The following is a 16,388-nucleotide window of genomic DNA, read 5'->3' as shown; positions in this document are numbered from 1 at the left end:
TGCAAGCTGGGAACGCGCATGCAAAAACAGTTCCCAGGGGCACAGTAAGGTAGATGTCAGGCTCTCAGTCTCCCACCGGGGGAGTCAAAGGTCCTGGCAACTCTAGAGGTGGGAGACCTGGCACTTACTGTACAGATGCCTCGCGCAGGCCACATGCAGCCCCTGGGAGCACTCCTGCACTTTGCAGCGGGTGGGGTGGAATTTGGCCTGCTGCAGAGTGCAGGAGAGCTCCCAGGGCGGGGCGACGGGCCCTGGAGTGTTCCTGCGGGCCGTTTCGGGCTGAATCGGGACACTGCAGGGTGTGGGAGTGCTACAGGGGAGGTGCACTAGGCCCTGGAGTGCTCCACAGAGGGCTGAATTGGGCCCGTTTCAGGCTGAAATTGGCCCACTGTGGAGCACAGGAGCACCGCAGGGGTGGTTGAAATCAGGCTGAAATCGGCCCAGTGCAGCCCACAGGAGCACACTGCGCCCCCCCCCCCCCAGAGTGTTCCCTGTGAGGCGCATTCCTCCACCTCCCCCCCCCGCTGGGCAGGTAAGCAAGGGCAGGAGTGGAGGGTGGGAGTGGGGGATTCCAACATTGATTTGGGAAGGTCCTTGCAGACCATCTAGTCCAACCTCCTTCCCAATGCAGGAACGGCCTAAAGCGTCCCCAACCAGTATTCATCCAGCCGCTCCTTGAAGACTGCCAGGGAGGGTAACCCACCACACCCCTAGGCAGCCAGTTCCACTGCTGAATTTCTCTTAATGTGAAGAAGTCTTCCCTAACATCCAGCCCCGGTGCCTTTCCTCTTCTAGTTTAAATGCATTGTTTCAAGACCTATCCTCTGCTGCCAACAGGAACAATTCCCTCCCCTAAGTGACAGCCTTTTAAACACTTAAGGAGAGCAATCCTGTCTCCCCTCTTCTCCAAACTGAACATTCCCAGTTCCGCAGTCTCTCCTTGTAGGAGGGCTCGGTCTCCAGGCCCCTGGTCATCCTGGCTGCTCTCCTCTGCACCCTTTCCTGTTTGTCCATATACTTTTTGAAGTGAGGCCTCCAGAACTGCGCACAGTACTCCAGGTGAGTGTGCCGAATGCTTCTATATCCCACAAGTATGCTGGGACTTGTGCAATGAAAGGTGTGCAATAATAGATCCACGTATATCCTACAGGCAGGGGTCATTTCGTAGAAAAAGAGCTGGAGGAACTCATTAGCGTAACTCATTAGCATATGCCACGCCCTTTGTCATCACCAGAAGTGTCATTAGCATAACTGATTTGCATATGCCACACCCTCTGCCATCACCTATCCTGGCTGTTTTGGACCCAATCCTGGCCATTCAGGGCCGAAATTGGGCCCAAAATGGCAAAAAGGGGCTGAAAATGGCCAAAAAGGGGCCCCAAATGGTCAGGATCGGGCTGCTGCTGAGGGGGAGAATGATCCACCACCCATCAGAGGCGCGATCCGGTCCGTTTTGGCCCCAATCCAGGCTAAAATGGGCCCAAAATGGCCAAGTCAGGTGGGTGGGGCCACCTGACACGTGACCTCTTTGGGGAACTGCCAGAACTGCGTTCCTGCGTGTTCCCCCTCGAAATGAGCCCAGCCTACAGGCATTTCATCTGTCCTTCAAACAATGAGGTCTTCTTTCTATTAGTGTTCTATAGACTTATGTGTGCTAGAATCTGGGGGGGACCCCCCTCCTTTGCCTCAGAGTGGTTTAATGAAACCTGGGGACAGAATCAGCAGGTGGCCTGGTGTAGCGGCTCGAGGACGGGACTCGGCCTGGGCAGCTCCTGGATCAGATGCCTGCTTGCTGCACACTTTTGGAGGCAGGATCTTTGGGGCTGCTCCAAGCAGGGCTGTGCGTAAGAAAGACATTTTTTGATCCTGAATTGCTTTTACAGATGTACAATAGTAATGGTATATTTTGTTCTGTGATTGTTCAATTTTTTTTAAAAAGCTACACAATAAAATATTTAACAGGTTGTTGGGATTTAATAACTTGAGTGACAATAAATGGTGCCATCATATATGCCTTTATTTGTGTCATTCCATGTTCTGTTTCATGCAGCAATTCTGAATTCGACGAGAAGAAGCAGCAATTAATCCAAGCAAGCCAGGAAGGCAGCAGATATTTTAGTTGGCAGCAATTGTCTCTTGGATCCAGTCAACGTAGTTACAGACCTTGGTGTACACCCCAGGGAAGCCGCTCAGGGCACACCCTACTCCCCAGGACACGACGCCTTGCAGTTCCCCGTTGCAGACCACAGGTCCACCAGAATCCCCCTGTGGGGAGGGGGGGAAAGAAGCAGGTATTAATATGTAGATTGCAAACCATGGAGTCACTATAATTGCTCAATTTCGAATTCAAAAAAGCCAAAACAAACTTTTCAGGTCTTATCAGGACAAGGGGGGGGGGGGTGCAACAGCCTGATGGTGGGGCATCTTTCCCACTCCCTGCTGATCCTATCTCGGAATGTTTCTCCGCCCTGCCCGCTGCTGCTTACCCAGAGGGGGACGTTTATGTTCCAGGCAGTCTAATCTCTGGATCTTGTTCTTTTACTCTTTTAATTACAGAGGACTGGTGGTGGCATTTCAGTTTTTTATTCCTTCCAAAATCACTCTCACAACATTCAGGGTAATTTACCCACCCACCCGGGGCTTCTTTTCTGGGAAAAGGGGTGGTGGAACTCAGTGGGTTGCCCTCGGAGTAAATGGTCACATGGCCGGTGTCTCTGCCCCCTGGTCTCCAGACAGAGGGGAGTTGAGATTGCCCTCCGCGCCGCTCAGCGGCGCAAAGGGCAATCTCAACTCCCCTCTGTCTGGAGATCAGGGGGCGGGGCCACCGGCCATGTGACCGTTTTCAAGAGGTTCCGGAACTCCGTTCCACCGTGTTCCGGCTGAAAAAAAGCCCTGCACCCACCCTTCCCCATTACACATTACAGACTCTGAGGACTTCCAGGTTCCACTGTAATGTTTTTGTAGAGCCCCATTTTCCTATCAGGTTTCTCCTAACGTTCAGCATGAGGTTCCGTTTTTCATTCCAGATGCTCCAGTTCCAGACAGCTTCCCCCTGTGATGCTCTAAACACTTTGAGAGGCATCAGTATCACAGGTGCATGGACGCTTCCAGTGCTGGCGTGGCCCGATGTTGCGCTTTCCTTGCTGAATTGCTGCACCTGCCCCCCCAGCTCCAGCGTGATCCTGGTTTTTGTGTGTCCCAGATGCCATATTCTTTGTTGGGAGATGTTTTAGAGTTAAGAAGTCATCATGGGACAGTCCCCCCCCCCCGGCCGCTCCTTATGCCACTGGATGGGTCTCTTCTACAAAATGGTCTGTTGAACCGCCCAGATTCACAGCCTGCGGCTGGTTCCTATTCATGCACGCTGCTTGTTTCTACCGATTGTTTCCACCTTTTTACTTGAGCCAGGTTTCCATGTCAGGCTCCTGGTTGGAATCTACTCTTCCGCTACAACCATATATACTTGGAGGCAATCTTTCCTTTCTTCAGAGAACCAGTGAAGCACAGTCACGTCAAAGGGGAGAGCCGGTGTCGACTTCTCTGCTTTGGCTGCTGTTCAAGGCTCCCCTGGGGATTTTCCGCAGGAGTTTTTCCCAGGGGTTCTGGCCCCATCCTACTTGGATTGATCACTTGAGTTCCACATGCATTTTTTTGCTTTTAGTTTTCACTTCATGTTTTTTGGTTTCCCCGTTTTTTTTTTCTCCTCGTTTTTAAAGACCACTTTTATCTGGATCTTTTCCTGGACGCTGATTTTGGGTTGATTTTTCTCATCTTGTGTAAAATTTCTTTAAATTTTGTTTATCCCACTCATTCCCACCCATCTCTCCAACCCACTTTTTGATGACTGGACGTTCATCATTGTCAAACCACTTCTCCTCAGCCTTCCTTCCCCCCTTTCTGGGTTAGTTTTGATCTTTTTAAACCATTAATTTCATTCTGATCAATTGACCTACCACTGTAATAATAGGTGCAGCAGGTTCTCTAAATTCCTAGCTTTTGTTTTTAAAACAGTTAAGAGATCTAGGAAAAAGACATATCTCTGCTAGGGAAGGAGCTGTCTACTTAATTTTTTAAAATTGTCAATTTCATATTTCTATATCAACCTAACATTGCAATAAAAGGTGCAACAGGTTCTCTGAATTCTCAGCTTTCTTTCTTTCTTTCTTTCTTTCTTTCTTTCTTTCTTTCTTTCTTTCTTTCTTTCTTTCTTTCTTTCTTTCTTTCTTTCTTTCTTTCTTTCTTTCTTTCTTTCTTTCAAAAGTAAGTCTGTAGCCCCTTTCGGACATATGCCTTTCCCCTTATCTCTCCACAAGGGAAGAGGCTAGAGACTAACTTTTTTAAAAAAAAATGAAAGCTAGGAATTCAGAGAACCGGCTGCACCTTTTATTACAACAGTAGGTTGACCTATCAACATGAAATTGATTTTTTTTTAAATCAAAGGCTTAAAGGCCCCGGTGGCTCAGGCAAGGGAGGTGATGGCTCCCTCAGGTGCCAGAAAAAGCAGCACGGTTTATAAAGCGCATAGCTGCTGCTGCTGCTGCTCTGGGCTCCATCCTAACAGAGGTCAGTTTGCTCTGCTGGTGCTGGCCTCTGCCTCTTGGCTCTTGGTCAGCCTGGGTAGGGCTCTTTAACTGGGACAGGGTGGGGGGGCAGGTATGGGTGGTGGAGCTGCTCCCCTTGCAGCCTTTCCATTGTGTTCATTCTCAATCTTGTTTAAAATTCACCCCTTATATTGATCTATTGATATACGCATGTGCAAAAAAAAATTTTAAGGAGTGGAGGTGCTGTGACATCACCCTCCCTTGAAAAACCTGATTATTTAAGGCATGTGGAGAACAAGATAAACCAACACTATAACTGTAAAAATGCAAAGGGAGGGCAGAAGCGTGGAAGAACTGTACTCAAATCAATTCCAATGCTTTGGGATCAACTACTAAGAAAATCAGGAATAAATTGAGAGTGCCGAAAAGCCTCTTGTACACTGTTCTTTTGCCTTATATATATTTTTTTTGTTCCCCATGTTTTAAGTGCTGCTCTCTTCATGTGGCTCTACACATGACAACAGCTTCAACGCAGTATGTTCCATCTAGATAGAGGGAAGGGGGAGAAAAGATGTCTCACCTGGCAGGAATCTTTGCCGCCCTCTAAGTACCCCACACACATCATGTTTGGAGTGATTTTCCCAGGAAGGGCATTCTTGCACTCGGCATCCGTCAAAACTGGCGCCTCCAAGCACTGGAGCAGCTCTGGTAAGTTATCTGCCACAAGAGGAGAGAAAAGAGAATGCAGGTATGGGATCCCCTGGAAACTAGATCTATCAAACTGTTGATTGACCTGAATAATGTACTGCAAGCTTCTGGGGACTGTACCACTGAAGTTCACAAGCAGGCAAAATTATTTGCTTGCGTGCAATAGTAAAAGTCTCACCCCACACTCTGAAAAGTAATATGTCAAGTAGATGACATATCTACATTTCATTCCAGCAGATTATTTCATATGCAAAAGAATCTGAAATAGTAAAGTTTCTCTACAGTGCCGTGGCTATACGCCCTGACAAGTAATACTCTATACTGATTTTGCTATACTGCTGCCCTGTTCCTATCTGTAATTTTTATCTCGCTCTGTATGGACTAATTCCTGTATTTAAAATCTTACATTTTTATAGATGCCAATAAAGTCTTGCTTGAGTGAGTGAAAAGAATCCAAACCTGACTCCCATCCCCTCCATGCACCATCTGAAGTGGTACGATCCAAGGACCAGCGCCATGTTACTTCTCTGTGCATATCGGTGGAGCCTATATGGTCAGAGCTCTGTGCGACAAACCCAGCTGTAGCTGTACAGGAGTGGAGGGATGTGGCCAGGAACAGAGAGGGCTGTGAAGGGTCCTTCCCCTTACCTCTAATCCCAGATCCACACACACACACACACACACACCATGACAAAGGTACACATTCATTCATACGTGGACAAGTGCAGCTCTAGTGATAGGGGCGTCTTTTCTCATCACAGGTGAGAAAGAAGCCGGGGGCATTTCATTTTAACAGAAAGTGCTCAGAGGGGATAAAGTTAAGCTCCCTCCCCCCCGCCCCGCCCCATGGCTGTTCTGCTCCTGAGCATAGGCTCCTGCAGCCACTCTTTGCATTTAAGGGGGAAAACAGGTCAATGGGTCAGTTTGACCCTGAATATCTGCAGAAAGAAAAGGGGGTCTGTGGGAACGCCTCCATACTCACATCCGTCGCTGAGGGTGTTGCCCCACCCCGAGATGAGGCACTCAGTCCCAGCTGCCACACACTGGGAAGGCAAGGAAATGGCTCGGACGCGGGAGTTCAAGGTGGCCGGGGTGGCCAGCTTGATGAGCATGATGTCGTTGTCCATATTCCTTGGGCTGTAGTCGGGATGGCGAATTTGTTTCTCGGCCTCAATGAACTCTTCAGACCCTTCCAGCACGTCTATGTTGTATTCTCCGAGTCTCACCTGGATCTGGCCCCTGGAGAAACGGACGTGCAACACGGCACACAATTAACTCCAGACCCTCTGCTCGGCCCGATCGGAGGCCTTTCTGTCTCCAGAGCAGCCTGCCTTGGACAGAGGGCCGTCTCCTCCTGCCCCGTCTCCAGTGGCTAGCCAGACACCCCTGAAAAGTGAAGGCAATAGCCCTCTTCCACCACCCCCAAATCTGGTCTTCAGAAGCACACGGCCTCTGAATCTGGAGGCTCTATTTCTCTGTCACGTCTAATAGCAAAAGATAGGCCTGTCTAGAAATTGCTTTCAAGCCCAGTTTGCAAATTACAGTGAATATACATACAACCTTTAAGAAAAAGCCAACATTCACTTTATAAATGAAATACGAGATAAATGTGGAGTTTGAATTACAATCACGTTGAGCATAACATGACATGTAACACATGCATGAAGAAAAATTAAGTGTACACCATGCACTGATTGTGTGCACATTCACTGTAACCTGTGAACAGGGCTTCAGCGAATGACCCTCACTACAGACCAGGACAGCAAATTCTATAAGTGAGCAGCATGCTATATGAAGAAGTGGGTTTTTTTTTCTGTCCTGAATTTACAGCTTCTTTAGTGTTGCAGGACTTCCCACTTATCCCAGCCAGGTTTAGGTGGTTGGAAAGTAACAAGAAGAAAAACGAATCCCATTAAAAGCGCAGAATTAAATAATGCCACGAAATCCTCACTCACGATTGGTAGCAGTGGGCAGCCGACACGACCCACTGCTCGTTGATGAGGGAACCCCCGCAGAAGTGGTACCCGGCATTGAGAGACACCTGGTAGGGGGCGGAGTTCTCCTGGCAGGTATAACCGCCTACAATCTTGTCATCATCGTCATCACCAAAGGGAAGAGCAGCTGTAAGAGGCAAGATCACACTCAACCAACTAAAAGAAGGCCATGAACATTTTAAACATCTGTCATTTTAAAATCATCAGCTCTTAAAAGGTTGATTCACAGGTCACAGAGGCACCAATCTCCGGCAGTATTCTAATGTCTAAATTATGGGATTTTCTCACACACTAGCAGTATTGTCCAAGACACCAGCCTACTAAAAAATCTACCTCTCTCTGTTTTGGACTGCCACTGTTAGCAGCCCGGGCAACACGATATCCAGAACAAGAGGAGAAGCTACCACCTGCCCTGAGGAAAACATAAGAGAAATGCCAGTTATTGATCATCTGTATAACACTGGGGGCCCTAACTCGGATAGCCCAGGCTAGTGCAGTGTTGTCAGATCTCAGAAACTAAGCAAGAAGACCTCCAAGGAAGTCCAGTGTTGCTACACAGAGGCAGGCAAGGGCGCACCTCCTCTGTTCCTCTCTAACCTCTCTAACGGTCACTCGACTGTTGCTTGACAGCAGCATCTTACACACACACACACACACACACACACACACACGTAACACTCGTGAATGCAACCGCATTTAGCCTCACAATCACTCTGATAAAGGTAGATTAGGCCAAGGCAGAGCTTTAGCAAACTGCACACAGAACTCTGAAGGTGAACAAGAACATGAGCTGGAGGGCTCCCATGTTCACATTTATCCCCTGCCAGAGAGTTCCCCCCAGCAGGCTAAAGGCAGATGTTGCTCAAAATCCCCACGCAATTCAAAGGTTCAGCTTCCATTGGCCAGAACGTTAAACGAGGGCGCCAGAACAAGATGAGCCAAGCCAGGAGTCGGTTCTGTCTGCTTCTTCCAGCTGCGGCTCACTTGGTAGAAGAGCAGACCTTCGGTTTGGGGACCAGGGCTCACGCCTTACATCCAGCCACTCTTCTGCTTCAGAATAGCCCACGGCTTCGTGCCAGAGCGTGTGGCACTAGTGCCTTAACATCTGTACTTAGAAGTGCCTTGGGCATCAGTGGCTGAGAAGGACCGCGACCTGCTAGGAAGCCACTGCCAGTGAAAACACTGGACTTAAGCAGGACCTTCATATGGTGGCCCCTCAGTGTGGCAATGACATCTTCCCAGCAAGGTCACATAGGACTGGGAGGGCAGCACCTATGACAGGCCAGCAAATCAAGGGGTGAGATCTGCTGATTCGAATAGGAGGAAGAGGGAACAGCCTTAGAGAACCCACCAACTGCACCCAGGCAGGCAAGGAGCATTAGAAACTTCATGGTGCCTCCGCCCGTGGCCACGCTCTCCACCTGCTGCAAGAGGAGATGGCCAGAGAAGGCTTCACGCCCTAAATACCTGCTTGTGGGCCTTATCTTGCCAACTGCCACGCCTGCGGCAGCTTTTCACTTCCCAGAGACTTGGCATAACTTGGAGCTTATTATCAAGGTTGTCATTTCCAGGAACAGAAAGGGCAGACTTTCTGCTTCAGAGCCATGGCCTTGAGCCCCAACACAACTGATCAGCTCCCATCCGTCCTGTGCAGCGGTTCTGGACTCGCATGGGTTGCTACGTGGGCTCAGGTGATGAGGGGTCCGGCACCTTGAACTGGAAAACGGGCAACGAATGATATTCTTCCAAAACCAATGTGATAAAGTTAGAGATGGGCTTGCTCCTGCCAAAAGGCAAGTCCCTGCTTTTTGTACAAATCGAAATGTTCCTGTGGCCTTCAAAGGCAGTCCCATTCACAGCACGCTACAGTAGCCAGGTTTTGAAGTTACAGCAGCATGGATCAGTGTTGCCAACTACCATTTCTGACACCCAAGTGGTTTCCCATTAGTAGGGCAGGATCCAACAGAATCCCCTCAATCTGCGATCAACTTACTCCCAGGAGGTTCTGAACGGTCTTAACTTGTTTATCAGATTTTTCAGTCATTACTCCGGCCTTATAGAATGGCCTCCCTTTGTGGTCAGGCGCTGACCCGTATTGCTGTCCTTCAGGAATGCCGCGTCACCATCAGGCCTTGCTGCACCATAATTTGCTCAGTCATCTTACCTGAAACGAGACTGAAACAGGCACCACCGCTGCCACCACCCTTATTCCCAGGGCTTTTTTTCTGGGGAAAGAGGTGGTGGAACTCAGTGGGTTGCCCTCGGCGAAAATGGTCACATGGCTGGTGGCCCCGCCCCCTGATCGCCAGACAGAGGGGAGTTGAGATTGCCCTCCACGCCACCAAGCAGCACAGAGGGCCATCTAAACTCCCCTCTGTCTGGAGATCAGGGGGCGGGGCCACCGGCCATGTGACCATTTTCAAGAGGTTCCGGAACTCCGTTCCACCGCGTTCCAGCTGAAAAAAAGCCCTTTCTCACTGAGATCCAGGGCAGATAACACAGAAAAAGGTAGAGGTAGTCCCCTGTGCAAGCACCGAGTCATTACTGACCCATGGGGGGATGTCGCATCACAACGTTTTCTTGGCAGACTTTTGTTACAGGGTGGTTTGCCATTGCCTTCCTCAGTCATCTACACTTTACCCCCAGGAAACTGGGCACTCATTTTACTGACCTCAGAAGGATGGAAGGCTGAGTCAACCTTAAGCTGGCTACCTGAACCCAGCTTCCACCAGGATTGAACTCAGGTCGTGAGCAGAGCTTGGGCTGCAGTACTGACGCTTACCACTCTGCACCACAGGGCTCCTAGATAACACCGTGCAAGTGAAAATACAATATAATCTACAGCAAAGTATGACAATGAACAACAGTAAAGACACTCGGTGAAAGAGATACAGTAGGGTACGGTAAGAGAAAATTTGAAAAACAAGCATTAAGCCAAGCCCAGAGACGAAACCTTTCCGAACAAAGCATAACTCGCTGTCTCTCTACACAAGAGATCTTACCCGGGGATGCTCAAGTGAGAGATCTTCCACTTGTTCTCCCATTGCGGACACACCTGCACTGCTAGGGAGGCAAAGGACGCTTGAATATACGACCACACAGAAAGCAAGTCACTTGAGCGTCCCCCTGTAAGATGTCTTGTGTCGGGACTCTAATTTACACGGCATGTTTAGCAACGTGGAAACTCCCTAGTAGGCATATGTCTATGGGCCAAGCTACATGTGCAGGTTTTTAAAGAGTTTGGTCTCGGTTCCCCAGACCCGGCTCAGGTTTCTGTAGCCATACAGCCCTTAAAAAGTAAAGGTTGTTAAAAAGTAAAAAACCCAAAGGGCCTCAGAATGACTCTGTGGGGGAAGGAGGTCATCTCTCAGTGTCAAAACAGCATGGGAGGAGCCCCCTCCCCATTTTTACTACTCCACATGCACAGAATACTCCTAGTGGAGCAGAAAAATCAGGGGGGAAAGCTCCCCCCCTGCTATTTTGACAGGGGAAACGGCTTGAGGGGGGAGGGAGGGGCGCCCCCCCCCCGAGGCATTCTGAGGGCATTTGGGGTCTCCTTTATTTTTAACAGCTACTCCTCAAAGCTGCTCTGTAGCTGCAGAGAACTTAAAAACCTGCATGTCTAGCTTGGCCCTAAATCAGCAGACAGCAGCCCCAACAAAGTCTCCTGATGATGACACGGCCCTGTATCCTGGGTAGGGAGGAAGCCCTCCTGGATAATTCAGAGTTGCATCATCTGCAGAAAGCCAGGAGAGGGGGGGCTCCCCCAACCTCCTCAGGCAGGCCGTTCCATATGGTGGGGGCTACTGCAGAGAAGGCACGTGTGCGGGCAGCTGTTGGTTTTGCCCAGCTGCAGGGCGGTATCTGCAGAAGGCCCTGTCCAGATGAGCGAAGCTGCCGTGGCAGAACGTAGGGGGAGGGGCAGTTGCACAAATATGAGGGGCCAAAACCACGAAGAGCTGTGAATGTGATAGTCATGACTTTGGATTGAGCCCAGTAACTGATGGAGAAGCCAACGAATGGGACCGATATGCACACTCCGTCTAGAGTCAGCGTAATTGGCCAAGACCCTCCTACCTAGCGGACACCGTGAGACCTTCTCTGCCTTCCTCATATATACCTTCTGTGCTGCTGTCTCTTCTGCTGGCACTAATATAAAGAAATAGCTGAGGCACCTTGGTAAGGGGCAGAACTATAGGCTAGGCTATTGGGTGCTGTCTGCTAATGCAGATATGTTCCTACTGGGGAATTTGATGTTATCTTAATTACTTATGTTTTAAATTCAGAAAATTTTCACCTATGTGTTTGGCTTTATGATAGTTTTTCAAATTTGCAGCTAGCATATCCTATTGCATCTGTTTTCATTGGAGGTCTGTTGACCACGTCGTAATTTTGCTCTGTGAATGTCCTGGCTATTGACTATTCACTTGCAGTATGTAATCTGCCTTGGATCTCAGTGAAAAAGATGGACTAAAAATAAACCACCACAACAATAAAATGAACAAAAATGATGTGTGTGTGTGGGGGGGGGGAATGTCCTCAACCAACCCAAAGCAGAAAAAGATACAGAAACTGGGGCAAGTCTATAAAAGATTAACAAGATATAAAGAAATAACTCACTGGTTGTAAATGCAAATTCTTTTTCAAACAAAAAATGTAGCATTCAAATTACAATTGACCAAACTCCACATTATCGAGGCGGTGAGGGAGTTGGGAACATCTGAGCAAGACCGGAGGCTGATCGTTGGCCCGGGGCTTTTGGATGGACTTGGTCCACGGTTCTCAGCCCTGGGCTCACAGCCCCTGTCGGGATCACAGCCTGTGAGTGGCCCTCCCGGACCAGCATCTGCCCAGAACAACGTTATACTCATTACCTGCGGGAAAATGTTCGAAGCTCCTGATTGTATATCTGTGGAAATGGTCATGTCTGTATATTTTGAATGTACACCACCACTTTGTTTTCAGTGTGGGAGAAAAATGAGGTATAAATATGTTGAAATACACAAATTTTGTTTACATATCTGTTTTTATTATATTGTTAAATATTTATATATGTTTTTTAAATCTTGTTTTAATGTTGAATGCTTTGTGTTCACATCCTTGGGGACCTATTTGAGTGGAAGGGCAGCATATAAATGTTGTAAATAAATAAATATACTTTATTCAGCCCTGACCTGGATAGCCCAGAAAACCCCGGTGTCATCAGATCTCGGGAACTAAGCAGGGTCACTTTTGATTGGATGGGAGACCTCCAACGAAGACACACAAAAGCATACAAAACCCCAGAAACATGAAACGTGTGGTTGCCTAAACAATCTTTATACCATTCTTCATATTAGAAGTAGATGGTAAAACTAATTTAAAAGATCTGTGTTAAAAGCCTGGTAAAAAAATGTTTTGTCCACATGCCTAAAAGAAAGTACAGTTGGGTGTGTACCAGGCAAGCATCAAGGGAGAGGGCATTTCACAGACGAGCTGCCACCACAGAAAAAGCTCTGACCACCAAAGGCTCCAGTGGTGGGGGGCAGGGAGGAGCACCACTCTGGAGCTCTTGCTGCTAGAAAAACAATGTGGCGTGTATACCAGGATGAGCCCAAGGAAAATGAAACTACCAAACGATGTAGAGGTGTGGCTAGCACTATCACTCTGCTGGACTGCAAAGACAGGATTTGAATCCAAGTCTCCCAGAGCTTGATTTGACATTCAAAGCACTAGAGCTCATTGGTTGTTGTAAAGGAAATTGGCAACATGTATTCACCCCCTCAAGGGCAATGACTGGACGACATTCATGCCTCTTCGTTCAAACATCGCCTCCCTCCACTCCCCTTTATTTACAGCCATACCCTCTTCATCTTCCTTCTACTCTGTCCTTCTTGGAAGTGACTGCCTGTCTCTGGGGCTGAGCCAAAAATACACGCCGTCGTCTCCTCTCAGGGACCTTTTTAGCGGCATGAAGCACTGCCCTCTTTTGTCCATCTTGAGAAAATCCCCTCAACAAGCTTTCCCTGTTCCTTTCCGTTGCCCTCTCTCCAAACTGACTTGCTGGTTCTCAGTGGCTCTGTGATGCAGCCAGACATGAGGAGCCAAATTGTATTCTGGGGTCATCCAGTTTTCGACGTGATCCCGAGTTGTCTAGAATCACCAAAATATCTGCTCTAGGAAACATCACACTTGCCACCACGCGTGATACTGTCTCACAACTAGATTGCATGGGATCCGCCATTTCACAGATCCAGGAAGTAGAAAGATGCAGAGGACGGGACCAAGGTAGAAGGTGGCGCCCCCAGGTCCCCCAGTGGGGGCAGGGGGTCTCCCACTCCCAGTCTCTGTCCCGTCACCACTCACCTGGCTGGCAGAGGTGGGGGGAAGATCCGGGGGATGGGCCCAGGAGGCAAAAAAACTCCCTGGCCAGGACACAGCGGGCGCACTCTTGCCGGCTGTGACGTCACTTCCTTAAGTGAAGTCATCATGCCCATCAGCGGGCATTCTCCCAAATTGGCTCCTGTGGCGCGTGGGTGCATGCTTGCCAACGGGCATGATGATGTCACTTAGGGAAGTGACATCATCACGCCTGCCTGGGAGTATGTGCACACTTTGCTTGAGCACAAGGAGACTGACCAGGTTAAGTTCCACGTCATCGTCCCCCACCCCCCGCTTCCCAGTAGAGCGTGGAACCATGGCCCAGCGCTAAAGCAACTGCACCCCCAGTTAAAAAATGGGCAGGCAGCCCAGGCGAATGGGGCACACAAAGACTGAAACGGGGAGTACCCTGTTGGGTTTAATTAAGGACGGCCGGGCCGGTCAGACAGCCCTTCCTTCCCTTATTAACAGAGTGCTCCACCTGAGCTTCAGCACAGCACGGAGGCCTAAACTCATATTTACCACACTATTTTACAAATTTCACACAGAGAGCCTCTCCTTCGAGTTAAAGAACCAATAATGGTCTATTTATTTAGAGAAGTACATTAACTTAAGTATAGTGGAGAGAAAAAGTGACTAACTGATCTAGCTAACTAGGATGGCTTCAGATTGACAACAGGCCATCTGCTCCATTCGTCCCAGGAGGAGATCCCATGCTGCTTCCTCTGGTGCATGCAGGGAAAAGGAAGAAGAAGAGAGAGGAAGGAAGGAAGGAAGGAAGTTCCCTTGGACTACATTCTACCAATCAGAGAAAGTGAGTGATAGCAGAGTAGCCAGGAAGGGGACTGATACTAGCCTAGCTATCTAACTCGATGGTTCTCGTCTTGAAGGTTTGAGCCAGAGACGTCCCTTTTTCTTCCCAAAGAGGTCAGGAAAGCTCCCACTCCCCTGGTTATCCACAAAATATGCAAAAATGCAATTATTCAGGGAGGCTTTCTTGCACAGGTGATAGAGTTGTGCTGTAAGAAAAATGGTTCACATGGAAGCTTTTGTAAAGAGACAGGGACTATAGACTATACTGCTGGGTGATGCCTGTTGCTGTAGGGTTGCCTGCCAACCAGCAGGAGGGTTGGGGGCAGAGACATGGATTTATTCACCCTGGTGCATTAGATTTCCATATGCAGTTCATGTTTGTTCGTTTTAATATGGAGAAATATTCAAGCATATGAGCTCCCTTTCCGTCTGAAGTGGTATAGGCCAGACACAGGCGAACCATGTGACCTGCTGTTTGTGGGGACTGAGATTAGGAGGAGTGGCAAAGGGAGCGTTCTGCAGCGGGTCTAAATACACAAGGAGTGTAAGGGATGGGAAATGTACATGATAACTGCAGCCGAGTCTGCAGGGGTCAATTTTCCTCGTTCATTTCCCATACTGCTGTGTGTTTTTCATGATTGTCTGCACCAGATTTGCCGCCATGAGTAGTCACTCCAGCCACTATGTGGCTTTCTCCCAGCTTTCCTGGGAGTTCTTATACCCCGACTTTAAAAAACACCTGCTTTGCGGTAGGCTGTTTATTCCGCGCACACTCTTTATTCGGTTTCGGGTGTTCCACCCTCTTCCCCTCTTTCCCACCCCCTGCCAGCCCACTGCCTTGTGATTGGCTACCCTCATCTAGCCAGCCATCCTCCCTCCCCTCCTTTCCATTCTTCCCCACTCCCCTCTTTTCGGATTATTTATTAAAAAAATCTTTAAGTCCAGCGCAGGATTGATGAATAGCTGATTTGAAAGCACAGGGGGAAGTTCCCTTTTTATTCTTTTTGCTTTGGTTTGAGAATATTGTATAGGAGGCTAAATATCTGTGTATCAAAAATAAAGATTTTAATACTGAATTTTTAGAGGGGTGCGAACAGCCACATACTAGCCAATTCTGTGCCTTTGGCTTGACTTCTGGAAAAGTGAGGCGTTACGTCCCCGGTACAGAAGGAGCTAAAGTCCGGAAGATCAGTAGGAGGGTGCAGAGAGGAAACCACTGGCAGGTGGAGCCCCCACCCCCCACCTCAGGGGGGGGGGGTCCTTGATCATACTTCCTTGTAAATGTAACCACTCGAAGCCCGCCATGAGCATTATGAGGGGAGGCCAGGGTGGGAATGTCTGTATTCCTCTGGCAAACTGTTTCCATCTACACACACACTGGGGGATGACGTGTCACATGAGCAGGTTTTAGTAGGATGTGCCGATGAATGCGAAGTGCTGTGCCAACACTGCTGGCACACAAATACAGGCCAGAATCCTCTCGCTTCACAGGTGAAATGTTCAGGTTCAAACGCTCCTTCTGGGGCTGCTTAGCTGTGAATCGCTCAGAAATGTTGCCTTTCTGTTGTTCTTTAGTCGTAAGGAAGTAATAGAGGAATTCTGGGCCCTGCCCTGCTTTCTGCCGGTACCAGTACACGTAGTCGTGGTTATTTGCTTGGTGGCACTCAAAGTGGGCGTCTTGGCCTTCCTGTAGAACCAGGCTCGGCTGCTGAGTGATCTGAGCGTTTGAGCCTCCTGGAAAAGAGAGAGAAAGAGAGAAAGAAGGTTGGTAATTTTAATTGAAAACAGTAGAGCAACCTTGAAAGAAAAATATTTTGAGCCAAGGACATACCTACTTGCAGGAGGCAAACGGCCACGCACCATCGGGCCCACATCTCGGTAGGGAGGGTAAGCTTGTGCTAGGCAGAGGTTGGACGTGGACTTCCTTCTCAGGCTCCAAGGAACGGGCTCCACTTACAGCACCACAACGGGT

General features: G+C 48.8%; 1 protein-coding gene and 1 gene segment (V, D, J or C); both read right to left on the bottom strand.

Annotated features, from left to right (window-relative positions):
* Positions 1 to 16,388, bottom strand: part of LOC129335010 (T-cell receptor beta-1 chain C region-like) — a 127,397-nt gene that overhangs the window by 64,381 nt on the left and 46,628 nt on the right.
* On the bottom strand, positions 2,000 to 8,706 carry LOC129335011 (cationic trypsin-3-like). The gene is made up of 5 exons (XM_054987436.1): positions 8,595 to 8,706; positions 7,205 to 7,370; positions 6,232 to 6,488; positions 5,122 to 5,258; positions 2,000 to 2,265 (listed from the first exon to the last, which is right to left on the bottom strand). The coding sequence occupies exons 1-5, from the start codon at positions 8,632 to 8,634 to the stop codon at positions 2,116 to 2,118; spliced, it is 750 nt and encodes a 249-aa protein (XP_054843411.1). The 5' UTR covers positions 8,635 to 8,706; the 3' UTR covers positions 2,000 to 2,115.

The sequence above is a fragment of the Eublepharis macularius genome, chromosome 8 (assembly GCF_028583425.1).
Source record: "Eublepharis macularius isolate TG4126 chromosome 8, MPM_Emac_v1.0, whole genome shotgun sequence".
NCBI classification, from domain to species: Eukaryota; Metazoa; Chordata; class Lepidosauria; order Squamata; family Eublepharidae; genus Eublepharis; species Eublepharis macularius.
This window is presented reverse-complemented; position numbering and strand designations above follow the sequence as displayed.